The sequence below is a fragment of the Mauremys mutica genome, chromosome 8, assembly GCF_020497125.1.
Source record: "Mauremys mutica isolate MM-2020 ecotype Southern chromosome 8, ASM2049712v1, whole genome shotgun sequence".
NCBI lineage: Eukaryota > Metazoa > Chordata > Testudines > Geoemydidae > Mauremys > Mauremys mutica.
The window spans coordinates 28,158,017-28,174,514 of NC_059079.1; the positions used below are offsets into that span (position 1 = coordinate 28,158,017).

The 16,498-nt window shown below is 42.4% G+C and overlaps 1 protein-coding gene and 1 long non-coding RNA gene across 2 annotated transcripts in view; one reads left to right on the forward strand and one right to left on the reverse strand.

The window, feature by feature from the left end:
- Positions 1 to 375: 375 nt before the first annotated feature.
- The window catches only part of LOC123375447, a 28,874-nt gene continuing 12,751 nt past the window's right edge, over positions 376 to 16,498 (forward strand). The window contains exons 1-3 of the long non-coding RNA XR_006581453.1: positions 376 to 474; positions 11,463 to 11,567; positions 16,031 to 16,184. This is a non-coding gene — a long non-coding RNA (uncharacterized LOC123375447). The remainder of the gene's footprint in view (positions 475 to 11,462; positions 11,568 to 16,030; positions 16,185 to 16,498) is intronic.
- The window catches only part of LOC123375445 (uricase-like), a 33,554-nt gene continuing 19,773 nt past the window's right edge, over positions 2,718 to 16,498 (reverse strand). The window contains exons 4-8 of the mRNA XM_045026327.1: positions 16,085 to 16,163; positions 6,472 to 6,658; positions 5,746 to 5,869; positions 5,260 to 5,343; positions 2,718 to 4,489 (exon numbers count right to left, since the gene is read on the reverse strand). Coding sequence (XP_044882262.1) covers positions 4,409 to 4,489; positions 5,260 to 5,343; positions 5,746 to 5,869; positions 6,472 to 6,658; positions 16,085 to 16,163 — 555 coding nt within the window. The 3' untranslated portion in view covers positions 2,718 to 4,408. The remainder of the gene's footprint in view (positions 4,490 to 5,259; positions 5,344 to 5,745; positions 5,870 to 6,471; positions 6,659 to 16,084; positions 16,164 to 16,498) is intronic.

The following is a 16,498-nucleotide window of genomic DNA, read 5'->3' on the forward strand; positions in this document are numbered from 1 at the left end:
TTCTTTTCTAGGCGTGTTTTGATATGCAAGGTATTCATTGTGAGATGCACAGATACAGTTCACATTCTAATTATTACTGAGTTCTGTGTAATATTTTTACTCCTATAGCTAGATACAACGAACAGTTTTTCCTCTTGTACACAGCTATCTACTTCCCATGAGAGAGCTGGCTGGTTGTTGTGCCCCAAACAGCAGGTAGTTTTATCTTAACACAGTTTTCCTATTGATATTTGCAGCCAACAGTTTTATTGAAAAATCTTAGAGCAGTTCACTTCATTTTAGGATTATGCTTCTAGCATTTAGAAAAAATATGAGGGCACGATATTGCTTTGATTTTACTTTCTTTTTTTTTTTTTTTTTGGCTTCATGTGGAAGTGATATTCTAATGTCCAAAAAAGGAGGATGGAAGAGACCTGGGTTTTTTCTTTAAAGGTTGAAGCAGCTGCAATAGACTTGCCCAATGATATTAAAAAGGTAAGAGAGATTTTATTTTAGAAAGGAGAAATTTTCTTCCTATCACACTTAGCTATGCACAATATAGAATTCTGCACTGTGATATGGTCAATTTATAGAGAGTAATTGTACTGGTTTTGAAAATGGAATTTCAGCTCTATGTTCTTAGCCCATTTAACAAAAAATGTCTGTGCACACACATCTTATATAAAATTGATTGCATTTGGAGCTTAATCAATGGTTGATGGGGATTGTAGTGAAACCTTCCTGGCCAGCTACCAGGATTGGCCACATGTTGGATGTTACAGGAATGGAAATCAAAATGATAGGAACTTATGTGCATATCTGAGACTACAAGTTAAGTATTAATTGTAGGTTTTGGAGTCTAGTCTGCAAGCCTCCATAGGTAGGTCCCTACCAAATTCACGGCCATGAAAAATGCGTCACAGATTGTGAAATCTGGTCTTTTGTGTGCTTTTATCCTATACTATACAGATTTCATAGGGGAGACCCACATTTCTCAAATTGGGTTCCTGACCCAAAAGGGAGTTGCAGGGGGGTTACAGTATTGCCTTCAGAGCTGGATGACGAGAGAGTGATGGATGTTAGCTGGATGCTCAGCTCTGAAGGCTGCGCCCTGCCAGCAGCCCTGCCAGCAGCAGTGCATAATAAGGGTGACAATACCATACCATGCCATCCGTACTTCTGCATTGCTGCCTTCAGAGCTGGACGGCCAGAGAGTGGCAGTTGTTGACTGAGGGCCCAGCTCGGCAGGCAGCAGTGCAGAAGTCAGGGTGGCAATGCCATACCATGCCATCCTTACTTCTGCGCTGCTGTCGGCAGCAGATCTGCCTTCAGAGCTGGGCTCCTGGCCAGCAGCTGCCTCTCTCCAGATGCACACCTCTAAAGGCAGCACTGCTGCCAACAGCGGTGCAGAAGTAAGGAAAGCAGTACTGCAACCCCCACTATAATAACCTTATGACTTCCCCATAACTTTTTAAAAATAACAGCACCATAACATTTCAGATTTACATAGCTGAAATCATGACATTTACAATTTTTTAAATCTATGACTATAAAATTGACCAAAATGGACTGTGAATTTGGTAGGGCCCCCTCCATAGGCCACTAATGAACTATGTGGGAGGATGGACCACAGATGCAAGGTCCAACCCCCAGCCAACTTGCAGGGGCCCTGGAACAATTTCTACAGTGGGGGTACTGAGAGCCATTGAACCAAACTCTAATCACTGTATATGATGGAAACCACTTCAAGCCAGGGTTGGCATCAGGCCACATACTTATCCAAGTCATTTCACCCACCACAGAAATACAGCCAACAGCCAAGTCTGAGTGAAACTTGTGCAGTCAACCTCCGTAACCCTTTAGGACCGGGGAGGAAGAATTATTCTGCAAGATAAAACTTAATGGGAGTCTGTGTAGATAGAAAGTAATGATCCAGATTGGAGTTTGGTCAGGACCTCAGATATAACACCTCTTCCCGCATGAGTTCTTGTTGGATGTTTGGCACTTTTCTACTCATCAGTCTATTGCCTGCCTAAGAGTCACACACACAGGCCAGATTTATAACAGTTTTCAGGTGTTGCTCAGCTCAGCGTTGCAAAGTCTAAGTGATTTAGATGGCTAAATCCTAGTTTGACTTTTAATGAGACTTATGCTCCCAAGTCACTTTTGAAAATGGGACTTAGCCATCTAAGTCACCTAGGGACAGATTTTTAAAGATATTTAGGGGCCTAACTTTCATTGAAATCCATGAAAGTTAGACACCTAAATGCCTTTAAAAATCCAGCTCTTAGGCATTGCAGTTGCAAGCAGAGCACTGTTTAAATACCTTTTCAAAGCTGGGCTGAAATGCCTGCATGACTACAGAGCTCTAGAGAGACTGCATGGCATGAGCAATGATGTGTGTTCAGAACCAATGGGAGGTCTGAATAGGGATTTTGTTGTCTTCTTTCTGTCTTAAGGCTTCCGTTAAGTTTGTCAAACCACAATGAGCAGGCTGTCCACGCACAATGAACTACCTGCTTAACCTAGGAAGAGGTGGGTAATGCAATGGTCAGGGGGAATCCTTTTTTTTAGCTTAAATGGAAGGGGTGGATCATTTTGGGGGGGGACTGATCTGAATTTAATATTAGTAATGTTATCTGGTATGTATTCATTTTAATGAAATCCATATGGGCTCTTCTCTAATTCAATATAATAGTCAAAAAGCAGTTTTCTTTTAAACTTCGCTTTTTATTTTTCCATTCAAAGATACATAGATAATCTACAAGACCATGCAGTCATTAAATAATAAGGTAGCAGAAATAGAAAAGAGATGAGACCCTCAAATGTAATGCAATAAACTCCATACAAGGAAGGAAGTAATGTCCAACACAGAGTTAGAACTACAGACCAATTAGTTGGGTCAACTAGTTACCAGTTCAGGCAAATAAAAGCACACCTGGAACAAATCCATCCCATGATATAAATTGTCCTATTGTCTTTAAGAAGATATCACATTTTGATGAGCAATAGCTGCCTTCCAATTTTATGTGGTGTTTAAGATAAGCAGATGAATCCTTTTGTGGAAGAGAGAGGGAGAGATGCTCCTATGTTGCAAGCAACCTCAGTTTCCTAAATGCCCGTTCAGGTTGTGTTCCCTAATTTTTAGTGTTACCCAAAGCACGTGATTAGATCCAGCAGGGCAAAATAAGTCTAAATGTATTGAGTGAGGAGTTTAATGCCCAAAGTCTTTTGGGGTGAGATTTTCAAAAGTGCCTAAGTGATTTGGGCACAAGTCACATTGGATTTAAGGTCCTATGTCATTTAGTAGTTTTCAAAATCCTGCCCTTGGAAACTAAAGGCAGAAGTTTCAAGCTGATGGGATTTGAGCAGGTTTTATATTGTGGATGTGTTAGCAACAGGTTGGGAACACATAGGTGTAAGATGTGCTGATTTTGCTATTTAATATCTGTGCTCAAAGGTTTGTCCTGGAGTTGTAAATAAAGTGGAATTTGCCTACCCATTTTTCTCCCCAAAAAGCCATAGCTTACTTTTTGGGTTAACTTCTGCCTGCTCAAAAGTCATGTTAGTATTGCTAAATTAAAGAATAAGACCTAAATAATCCCACAGAGCATTAACCCCTTAAGCATTTCAATGATTAACATAGAAGCAGTTATATAGCTGCATAATCCCCATAGCTGGTTGTTTGATGAGCAATAATGCAGCAGCCATCTAACTAGAACCCTTAAATAGAAATTAGTCAACATCTGTACTATTAATATTGTAAGGAAGATATAATATATAAGTAGGTAGAATGTGGTTTTATTTCCTCATTTGCTTCATGAAGAAATCAGGATCTAATTGAATTTACATTGGCAATATGTAAATTAGAGAATTATTACTTATATATTGGGCCAGATCCTCAGCTGTGTAAATCATTGTAGTCCATTGAAGTCATACCAGTTTACACCACCTAAAAATTTGGTCTCATGCCAGTAAATTAATTTTAGTTTTAATAGGAAGAATGAATTAATGCATGCACATTAATAAATAATGCATAAAACCTATTTAGGATTATAAATGTGCAAAGCACATTACAGACACTAACTAATTAACTGGAACTTTCATAATAAGCCTAAAAATAATAGTCTTCTAATGAACTGATTTTAATGTTTCTGGCTGGGATTTCCAAAGGAACCCAAGGGAATTAGGTGCACAAATCCTATTGAGATTCATTGGGATTTGGATAGCTGAATTCCTTAGGCTCTTTTCAAAATCCCAATCTCTGTAATTTGTAGAGGGAAAAGTCAGGTCAATGAATGGAATGGATACATTCTGAAAAGCAAGCCGCATGGTAAGTGTGTCCTATATTGGTGAATAGAGCCCATATGTTCAGTTAGTCCCTTGTCAGAACATCCAGCCAATTGACTTGCTGCTCATCTCTTGCATCTTAGGCTTGCTCTCTTAAGCACTTCTTCCTACCGAGGGTGCATGTATAAGAAGCGTAGGGAATGTCCACTGGGATCAGAACCTGAACATAAATGACATATACATGAGTAGCTCTCCTCCAATTGGACTACCCATCAACCTCAGCGGTATCACTGAACTAAAATCAATATTCAGTAGAACCTGAGGGCACTCAACACATCAAAAGATCAAGCCACCAGGTACCATTCCTGCCCTTATTGAAGTCAATGGGAATTTTGCTATGAAGTTAAATGGGAGCAGGAGCAGACCTATACTGGCTATTTAAAGGGGGCCAGGATAAGAGTAGTGAGGGAAGGGGACTCAGATCCAGGGGAAGGAGAACAGAGCATAAGGGAAGACTAATTCATCTGTCTAAAGTGGCAATCGTAAAATCAAATACCCTGATTTTCCTCTCATTTATACCAGGTTTATACTAGTGTAAGTTCATCAGGCCAGCTCCTCAGCCACACCTGGGCACCACTCTTAGCAGCTGACGGGGAGGGAGACCAATGCTGTACAGCTCCCACCCTTGTCCCCCTCCCATCCCAGAGTTGTGCCCAGGTCTAAATTATACCCAGCTGCCACAAAACAGCAAGAGGCTGTTCTAGCAGCTGGGGATTTCTGGAGCACAGCTGGGCTCTGACCACATCCCCTTTCCTTCACCACACCCTCAACACACTGGCCCTACATCACAAGAGGGAATCCATAGGAACCCAGTTAACTAGCTTTTGTGGCCAATTTGCACCACCAGAGAAGTGCAAAGGAAACACATCTCTAGTGGGCTGGGTTTTTCTAAATGACCCCATACATTTAATATTTTAAAAGTTCCCTCACCTCCTTGTCATTGGTCAGTCCAAATTTCTGCAGGTCTATGACATCATAATAAATGTTGTTCAAGGTGATTTCAATCTCCTGTATCTGAAATGATAAAATCTGAAACTGTCAGTTTGTCACCATACTTTCCTGCATGACAATCTGATAAAGTATTTAAACAATTGAAAGGTCACAAAAGGAAGTAGAGCAAAGAGGATAAAATGGACCCATTTTAGAAACACTTGAACATTATTCTGTAGCCTTCTTCCCTTTCGTTTCTGAGTCTGCTCCTGTGAAGTGCTGAGTGCCCTTCACGTCCATTATCCTCACAGGAAGTGCTCTGCATTTTCTCTGCATTCTGATTTTTCCCAAACAGCTAGCTGCCTCTTCAAGCAGTTTCATATTTTACTTAGGTTATCTAGACAAATAGGCTCAGCCTGAACATCTCAGTGGGTCCCATGACTGTATTTGCTTTATGACCTAAATATGAAATGGTGAGAAAGATACCTGTGGAACTCTCGCCAGGGTGAGCATCTGAATATTGTTGACAGTCTTCTGGTGAGAGGGTGAGTATTCCCCACAGTCAGGTGGCCCAGAAAATGCCTCCAGGACACACGCATGAACAGTGTCCCTTAAAAATATTGTATGAAAGTAAAGCTCTAAAATTACTGGTGAAACATGTTATTAATTGCCGTTATGCTTGTTTTTTATCTGTAATATTTTATTTTCATTTCCTCTGTCTCTTTCTAACAACAATATAACACAGGGTTTGTACTAAGCCCTCCCCTTACCAATTCCCCCTCCCACTCCAATCCCCCTAAACCCTGTAATATTGCAAATCAGCATTTTATTTAAGCTATTTAGCTTATTTTGCCGAGGGGCGCTGTGTTCAGATATGAACTACTCAGTCCGGATCATCAGCTGGTGTAAATCAGCGGAGCTCTGAATTGGAGCTACACCAGTTTACACCAGCTGACAATCTACCACTCAGAGCTTTATTTTCAGAAGTACTGAACACTCATCACTTCAGCTGAAGTCAGTGGGAGCTGTGGGTGCTCAGCAACTGAAAATCAGGCCTAGAGAATTTAAATAAGGTGGTTTTAATGGTAACAAAAAGCAAACTGGGGTTGCTTTTACAGCACAGTCTGTGCATGTGAAGGGTTGGTTTGTTTGTTTTTGAGGGAGTCTAGGATAATACATTTGCCAGCAGACATAATTCAATTCAGTACGTACCATACGCAGTCAAAGTCAATATCTTGACACTCGCCATAGGACCACTTGCAGAATAGTTCTGCACTTAAAACCCTGTCGGTTCGGTCAGGAATTGTGGTGTATTTGTCCCTGTGGAACCCTTGAAATCCAGACTGTGTTGTTTTCTTAAGTTTCAGCTCTTTAATTCCAGAGATAACAAGTGGACAACCTGTGACCCAAAAACATTAGAGGGGAAAGATCAGCTCCTATTCATGCAGGGAGAAGGGAACTCTGTGCTGCGGTGATGTACTGCCATACAGCATTCACCCAGAGGTGTAATTTTTTGCATTTGTGTGATACTTAGGTGGTGGTCAACATTATTGTCTGCACACAGACATACGGAGCTGAGAGCCAACTTCTATAAAGTTAGTGTGATCTTGAAAGGTGCTGTAGGTCCTTTCCCTAAGGAGTGGCACACTCTCAATCCAATTCCTATTAAAATCAATGGGAGTTAAAGGCATTCCACACCTCACCTTTTTGATCAGCCCCTTAGCCATGTCTATGCCACAGACTTTATTTCACACAATGTACATCAGTATACAGACGTCAAACTTAGTATATCACTCACGTGGATGCATACTTGGCTGCTTGCATCAGCACTGCACATATTCACCAGGACTGCTTGTGTCAATGCAAAGTGCAGTGTGCCATGCACCATTGTCTGGCACAATGCCTGTTGGGAAATTTTTGTCCATGGATCACTGAGAACTAGGGGCCACGTTCCCAGCATGCAAGTGTCTTCACCCCATAATGCCAGCCATATCCCATAATTTTTGCTCCTTATTTTTAAAACCCCACAATCCCGCATGTCACTTTTTGGTTTCCACCATCTCTGACAGAAGCATGGAGCATACAGAGCTCTGCACTATTCTTATAAACATCACAAATACAGGACACATGATTCTCTGTATTTGCAGAGGCACAGAAGTACCACACTTTAGCAGTCAGCCATACATGTGTTCTGTGCTGAACTGTTCTCTGTGCTTTGAACTTTGGTTGCTGTTAGGACGTGTTTGGTGTTTGCTGTCTAGTTACAGCTATGACCGTTTTCCTCAGCCTCTGAGTTATGTGGCTTTGAGTACTGTAATGCATTCTGCAATGTTTGATGTGTACTATTAACGATCATTTTATTCCCCAAAAATAGAAAATTGAGTGGCAAAACCAGTGCAGAAAAACCATGAGCAAAAAACTACAGGCTATGCAGTATAAACTTTAAACATATATTAACAGAATGGGACTTTGAAATTGGAAAGGCGGCTAACATTTCTGTCCATTTCAGTGTACAAATATAATCCGTTGTGCCTACAGATATGCCAGCTGTAGCTCTCAGAGGTCAGTGTACGTGAAGCTGTGGTTTTCCTTGCTGGCACCCTGCATGGAGTGATAGGAATACAGATGTGGCTGTTATGCCACATGGAATGTAGGATGGTGCATGGAGCTGCTAGAATGGAGTTCTCTCAGGACTGCAAAAGGTGTGGAGTCCAGGATTTTTGGATCTGTACATCAACAGGTCTTCAAAAGCATTTGTATTTGCTGCCTGAGAAGACCCATTATGTCCTGGTGCATCTCCCTCTCCTTTTCCTGGGCCTTTCTCCTGTCCACACTCTCTTGCTTCATGCGGTCTGCTATGATGGCCCTCCAGACCCTTTGTTCAGGGTCTGATGCTGAACATGTCCTTCCTAGTCCTCGTCTTCTCCTCCTCCTCAGGATCTGGCATTCTGTGAGTGAGGAAGGCGTGTGCCCCTCAAGGTAGCAACAGCAGCAACTGCTGATAAAAACAGACAAACGTACCATGGATTTACAGTCACAATGGAAAGGGAAAGATACGTTTAAAAACTCCCTCCCTTATTCCAATAAAAAATTATAAGAAGACATTCTTACTGGCCCTTCGGCTTCGGCGTGCCTCTGCACAGCACCATTCTCCAGCCCCAGTGCTGGTGAATATGGCCTGCCAGAGGCAAGGAGGGGTGGGTGGGAAGGTATTTTGGTTTCATGAAACAACAGACTTTCTGTCCCTATTCCATGGGTCTGAGCATAGGGCAACGGCACTGATTATTGTCACTATTTTTCTCAAGTGGTCGTGATTTTAGCTGATCTCTCACTCCTGGGGGTACCAAAGGCACAGAGAGCACAGCTGCTACTGGTGTCCCAAAGCCACCCGAGCCCATATGCTGCTAGTCTATATACTGCAATGGTGCCAGCCAAACTCGTCATGGAGTGGTGTGGGAAAGGAGGGAAAAACAAGGCAGCCATCCCTAAAAGCCTTTAGGGGAGAAGTGTAGAGCACCTCCATGAAAGTTTCATAGAGCTCTCTCGGAAGGGTACATAAAAAAACACCGCTTTGCTTGCCCCCCTGCCAATGAAAGCATATACAACTCCTACCTTTGTTTGTTCTGCCTTTTGCCTCTTCTACAAGTTAACTGATGAAAAGATGATACCTGTGTCTTATTAGCTTGGGGATGGGCTGGGTACCATCTTTAAACTTAAACATTGTAAAGAAAATGCATAAACACACTTACACAAGATCCCTTCCCCTTCTTGATTCATCCGTGCTTAGCTGATGGGACTGACTAGACTGCGGCAGAATCTCAAACAGGTCCTGGCTTGGGGCATGGCTGGAGCCCCCCTGCTGCATCTCCCCACTTCTTCTCCACCTGCTCACTGAGGTCTCTGTCTCAGGCTCCTCCAAGGTATCCATGGTGGTCTGCAGCGTGCGGGTAGGGTCTTGGCCAAGTATGACATATATCTCATTGTAAAAGTAGCAGCTCAGCATCAGATCAATTGTTGCGCTCCCTGTCCTTGTGGTACGCCAGGTGCTGTTACTTTGCTTTCATGCAGCACTGCTCCTCGTCCCCGTTATACCTCTTAGCCTGCGTCCCCCACACAATCTGCTGGTAGAGATCCATGTTTCTCTGGCCGGTCCGTGGCTGTGCTTGCACAACCTCTTCTCCCCACACCCAGGAGATCCAGTATCTCCTGTCTACTCCAGGCAGGAGCATGTCTAATGTCTAGACCCAACATGGTCAGCTGGGCAATAAGTAAAAGGCATTTAAAAAATTCGTGAAGTGGGGGCAGCTTCCAGTCTCTGTGATCAACAGGCAGCGGAGTTCACAATTGTGACCAAAGTGGTCTGTGTCGCAGGGAATAAGGCGTTGTGGGACAGCTACTGGAGAATTGTTAGGGTTGAGCCAGGTCACATAGTGTCTACACTCCCACTGCATGACCATGGTTCATGCTGCTCAGGGAGGTGGTTTTACTGCGTCGCTGTAATGGAGTGCTTATGTCAATGGGAGACACATTTTAGTATAGACACATGCACAAATAGGTTGATGCAAGGGGGCTTATGTCGACCTAACTTTGTAGTGTAACCAAACCCTTAGACAGAGCTAGGACTTGTTTCAGCTCTCATTGAAGGCAATGGAAGGACTCCCATTGACTTCAGTGGGAACTGAATTGAGCCATAAGTGATGTGGCCTAAGAGAATGATGAGGTCAGTTTTTTCCTAAGTAACAGCAGGGAGTATTATAGGAAATCTACTATATATAGACTGAACCCTTCTGAAAGTCCCTCTTTCACATCTGTCTCAGTGCGAGTTCTGCTTGTGTTACATTTGGAGGCAAGCAGCCAATGTGAACTTTTGCAGTTTGGATAACTTGCAGACGTTGGTTTTTGTACCCGCAGCTTCAAGCTGACAGTAGGTACTTTCAGATTTGACTGCTGCATCTAAAATTTATTATTGCAGATGTGAGGATCACAACTTTCATCTGAATACCAGCCAGAAGATTTCTTGACTTTTTATTTGAGAAGCTTTTTTGGATGATCACACTGGGAAATTTCATGTGTCTAATCCTTTGGATTACACTGACAACTGAACATTTAACTTTTGTTTCCCTATGCAATAGAAAAAATTTTCTGAGCAAGAGAAGCTAGTTTTTTTGTTTGGTCCCAGGTAACAATCAAATCTGTTTCATGTGTGTGAATGATTGCTGTGTCACAAATCTTTCTATTAAGATACCTGAGAGTTATCACTAGTGACAGTTGAGAGGTATTTCATTTTTTTTAAGCATTGGAAAAGCACATGCCCCACATACATAGCAATATCACATCTGCATGGCATGTGAAACCAGCCTTGTGACTACACCCAGATGTCTCCAAAACTGAGACTCTACAAGTCCAAAAGGGAGTCTACTTTTCTAGACCAGATAAGGATAAATTTCCTTCTGCTGACTCAGGAGATTGGCTGGAAGATATAGTCTTTCAAGGTGCTTATGCTCTGAAAAGTGATTGTATAAAAATGGCATCATGAATAGGGATGGTTGAAAGTTTTCCATCAAACTGATTTTTTGTCAAAACAAAATTTTTCATGAAAAGCATCTGCTTTCCACCCAAAATGTTGCTTTTGTTGAAAACTTTTTGCTGAAAACAAAAATAATTTTTTTTATTAGCATTTGACATTTTTATTGGGGAAAAAAAATCTTCTGACCAGTTCTGATAACGAAATTTCATACTTATTCTGTGTAAGTGATTTTCACACACGTTTGGTCAGTTGAAAAAGATAGCGTTTCCTAGCTACCAGCTTTGTGTAGAATCTGAAAGGCAAGGTGGGTTCTTTCTGACTGTGAGTTCTTTAATAATATGGATTCTGCAGCTGGGTTTAGTTAATAATTCTGCTGATAATGTGCAAGCCAGAATAGGCTCCGATTCACTCTCCCTTACTTGTATTAGCTCTTGCCTTTATAAGACAATATTTAAAGAATAGCCTGTAATAGAATTTCTTAATTTTTAAAAAATGGCCACTTGATACAGGAGATATTTAAAATGGATTGCCCCATCTGAAATAAAAATCATATTTTATTTTGCAGATACAGACCTCCTCTCATTTTTATTCTTTGCATTTTTTTTGTTGTTGTCTTAAACTTGTCTAAGGAGTTGTATCTCTAATTTCCAGGGGATTCCCCTCTTTTTCATACCAGGATATTGGAGCAATTAAAGAAAAGACGGCCCTCAGTAATACTTCCCAGGTTTCATACAGAGCCTTGAGTGCTGGGACAGGACTTGAGGAGTTTAGTCAGTGCTGCGTAAGTAGTCATGCACTGCAGGCGCATGAGCAATGAAACTCCTAATTTATATATTTTACTGTCAAGTATCACTGCCTCAGTTTAAGGAGCTCCCCTATAACCTGGGATATAGATATTTGATATATCTTTCGTTTTAAGCCAGAGGTCCCAAAATCTAGGGGGCATGGAGGAACATTGGGGGGACCTTGCGGGGCCCAAACCAGCTCCCACAAGGGGCGGGGAGGGAGCACCCAGACCCTCCCCACCTGTACCTCTGCTCTGGTCCTGCCCCAACTGCGTCCCCGGCTCCTGGCCCTGTCTCCAGCCTCAGTGCAGCTCTGCTCCCAGCCCTGTGCCAGCCCCCAGCCTCGGCCGCTGGCCGCAGCTCTGTTCCAGGCCAAGACTAGGCCAAGACCACGAGTGGAGCTGCACCTGGCCACGGGCCCAGATGCCGGACCCCACCACAGCCCAGCTGCGGCTCCGCCCCTGCCACGGCCCCAGCCTCGGACCCCGTATCCCTGTCCCTGATCCCCCCCAAGCCCTGGCTCAGAGGGGTCGGGGTAGTGGGCACTGATGGAGTAAGCAGGGTGGAACCCTCAAAAGTTTGGGGACCACTGTCTTAAGCTCATTACAGTGGGTGACTGAGCACCTATGCAATGTTTATTGAAAGATAAAATACCTCATTTTATGCTATCAGTTTATATAGGTTTTATGTTTTCTTTTCAGTTGCCAGATATTGAATCAATTAAATTAACCAAGACCTTTATTGACTCACAATAGCTCTGTGCTTGTTAACATTTGATATGTTGATAATGAAATATGCTTATGATTATATTAATTCTCACAGAGCTCTTTTTACTAGCAGAGTGAAAGGGTGAAATGCAAGGGTTGCCAGAGGTAAATTTCGAAGTCTAGTTAATAGGTGTGTAGGAGGAACATTAAAGATGGAGACAATTATCTTGCAAGAAATTAAAAAGGAAATAGTTGAAAACCATCTCTGGTGTTACTCCTCACCTATGCAGGAAATCCAGAGAAAACTATTAAAGGGCTGCATGATAGCAAGACTGAAAACTGAAGGTAAGTCATTTTGGCGAGTTCTGGTACATGCTTTTTGTTTGCAAACTCTCATAGGGTGCTCCCTCCAGCATGACCTTTTGTGGGCCCTGCAGATGCAGTGCATTCAGCACCCCCTCAGGTTCTTTCAGTCAATTATCCAGACTTGGGTTGGTTCAAAACATGTACCCCCTTTATGGGATCTAATTTATGAAGTCTTTCTATGGACGGGAACTTACTTCACTAGTGACCATAAGTCACCCCACTCTGGGTTCATATAAGAGTCCTGGTCAGCTCTTGTTCTTGTTCAAGAGTTCCCACCCAACCTCCATCCCTACTCCCCTTTGAGGACCTGGGGTTGTGCTTCAGATGGTGACTTTCTCAAAACAGGAATCCTCAGCTCTCCTCCTTGGAGCTGGGTTGTAAATGTAACCCTTCTGCCCGGCAACAGCAACAAGGGCCAGTTTCAATATCTGTTAACATTACAAAACACAACTGTCTCGAGCCCTCACCCAGAAATCTGGGAAAACTAAACGCCATACCTGGGTTCTGCTAAGAGATAATACTTCCCCACTCGCAAGCGCTAAGTCTGTCTATAGCAAAAGGAAACGTTTATTAAAAGGAACAGGGAACTTAATAACTTTAACACACTACTCCCCTTTCCCTCTGCTGCACCCTGCTCATGGTTGGTTGTCCAAAATCAGTGACATCCCCAAATTCAGGGGTGCATTCACAAGGATTCACCTCCCACTCCAGAAAGGGTGTGGGTGTCAAGCAACACCTCTGCTGCTGCCACTGCTCACCAGTGCTGCTGCTGATGGCCACCACCGCAGTCCCTGCTTCTGCTTGCTGCTCACTGTCACCTCTTCCTCTAGCTGTGATGTAGTGTTCTGAGGTTACACTGCTTAGCGGTATCAGTGGGTAGTGGGGAACCTCACTTCTGCTGCGTCCTCTGTGTTATCTTTCATCACAACACTATCCCCACACCAGGTCTAAGGCTCAGCCCCCAAAACTGCTCATCAGTGATTTCAACTCTAGTGATCATTGAACAGAAACACAGTCTCTAATTTGAGTCTGATCAGCTCTGTCTTTAAACACTGGAGGGAAAGGATCAAATGGTATCTAGGATTCTTTAAACAAAGTCTGCACCACCACCGGTTATGCCATCCCCGCTCACGTTCACATGGATTTGGCATCACTACCTCCTGCTTGGCCATGAAGTGCAAGTAAGGGTGGCCCTCTCAGCTGAGGCATATTGGGTTCAGTTCTGCTGCCCTTTACAATAAGGAAAACATTCCATTACCCCTTCACTCAAGATGACAGTGCATTTTAACTCAGAACAGCTGGAATTGATCACTTTGGCAAAGCCAGTATGTCTGCTGATCACCTAGGCACAATAGATGTGTCTGTGCAAATGCCATCTGCTTCTGAAGTACTTTCCCCCAGTTCATCAGTAGATGACAGGGGAGAGAGCTCACTCAGGCCCTGGCTCACAGTAGGTAGCCAGTCCCTCCATCTCTCCTTAAATAGGAGTTCCCACTCTCGTCCTTGGAGCTGGGTTGTACTTTAGCTAGGTTCTCCATCAGCTGGCCTCTTTTTCCCCAATTAGTCCTCAGGCTCAATGTGTTCAGCAGGTCAGCCCTCTCCATCTGCTATCTGCCCTACTCTGAGGGAGGAGGCAGAATTGATGCTGGTCCTCTTCTCCCAGTTCATCCCCAATTGGTTGTGCGAAATGATAACTTTGCCCCACCCACTCTGCAAGGCTCCTGTGCCCTTAAAAACAGTGTGATGGCATTTCCTCCCAAGCACCATTTATTCCTGGCACTGCTTCTGCTCTATCAATGTCTCCTAGGTCCTTGTATATACATTGGACCATTCAAAATCTTAAAAGGCAATGCCACGTCACAGGGATGGACTGACCCCGTAGGCGCCACGATCCTTAAGGGACAGACTGCTCCCTCACACAAACATTCACAGTTTTTATGCATGTGGTGTACAAGGTCTGATGATGAGTCTTTAGACACTGAAAAATATGCAATACTATCAGTGTATTGAAAGCAGGAGCTTTTCCAGAAAATGATATAAACTCTTTAATTTCATTCAGGTTTCTTTTTCATTTCCTTGTAGAAGTTAAGAAAGGATGTGGAAACCCAAGTCAGAATTGCTCATGCTGCCAAAAATGTGGCATTGGTTAAATGTCCTCAGGATCATAAAACATCTCTTCCTATAGAAAACTGAGGCCAAAATTCACTGGAAATTTGTGTCTATTGCTGCCCGTTCTACTGGTAGAAATACTAGAAAAAACACTCAAAATGAGCCTTTCAGAGCTCTTTGCTGTTCACAAAGGAAATGAGTTGTGCCAAGATACAAGGAGACATGCTAGCTAACCCATAGAGGTGCCTTCCCATTCTAACAACCCTGTGAACCAGAAAGGGGACTTGATGGGTCATAAGACTGATAATGAGCTACAGAGCCTTTCATCTCTAGATTATGAATTTGAATACAGCCTCAGTCAGTAGCAATTAAAAGTTGTTACTATCTGATGATTGTTCAGTACTAAGGAGCCTATTGTTACTATTTCTATCTCAGCAGTGCCTAGAAACTCTAGTCCCATTGTGCTTAACACTGTAGTCATCTCAGTCCAGTTCCTGGCATTACATCCTCATGTTACATAAAACAAAATTTGGATCTAACTGGCATTCTTGTTGGCAGTCACAGCAATGAGGTGGAATTTGTAGATTCAAATTGGTAGCTAGGTATCTAACACGCTAGTTTACATATGTAGGTGCAGCTTTAAATCCTACATTACTTGAGCACTCCAAAACTCTCACTGAACTCAGTGGGAGTTTTGGTGATGCAAGGAATTCAGAATTTGTGCACACACATTTTAGTGTTTACACATGAAAAATGGCTTGCAGAGAGATATGGGTGCCATTTTAGAGGTTAGGCTGAGGTCCTCTAACAGCCTGACCTAATTTGTAATGCAGAAACTGAATCTTTTTAGAAGCAAAGCCAAGCCATATTCATGGGGTTTTGCAGTGTTACTCTAAATTAGTCAGTTGGACTAAAATACTATGTCTTTGGGAGCGTATTGACTGTTAGAGTAGCACTAATATTCAGACTATAGGCTACACTACGACGTATTAGTTGAAGCAGGTCACATTCAGAAGCCAGTTCAGTCCTGTGAGTTTATATAATAGTAATGCTTTGTGAACAATTGCAATTATTATGTGTTTAGGAGAACTCTATTAATATAAGGCTGGATTCTGCTCACCCATGGTTCAGTGAGCAAGGACAAAGGGTCAAACCTATCTTTAAAACTTTGAGGGTTCCCCTTTCTTTGTTTTAGCACTGTGGAGAATTTTTGATCATGTTCTAAGCCTTTAACTCCTGCAACTATCTCTAAACCTGTGTTTGTTTTTAATCAATAGAGACATTAAGGAAGAGTAATGATGCTGAAGGAAAATTAGCAATTATTTTCTCACCATTCCGACACTGTTCGGCTTCACAAAAGCGAATTCCTTCAGGAACACAGATAAAGGAATGGACATGGGGAATTCCATTCTACAGATTTAAAACACACTTGTAAGTAAAACTGTAATGCAGTGTAATATAACTTTTAAAAAAAATGAACTGAGAAAGAAACATCCAGAAAAACACATTCGTATTTTTTAGAGCTGTCGAGTAATTGCAGTTAAATCACGTGATTAACTCAAAAAAAAGAATCATGATTAAAAAAATTAATCTCAATTAATCACACTTTTAAACAATAGAATACCAATTGAAATTTATTAAATATTTTGGATGCTTTTCTACGTTTTTATATATATTGTATTCTGTGTTGCAATTGAAATCAGTGTACATTATTTTTATTACAAATATTTGCACTGTAAAAATGA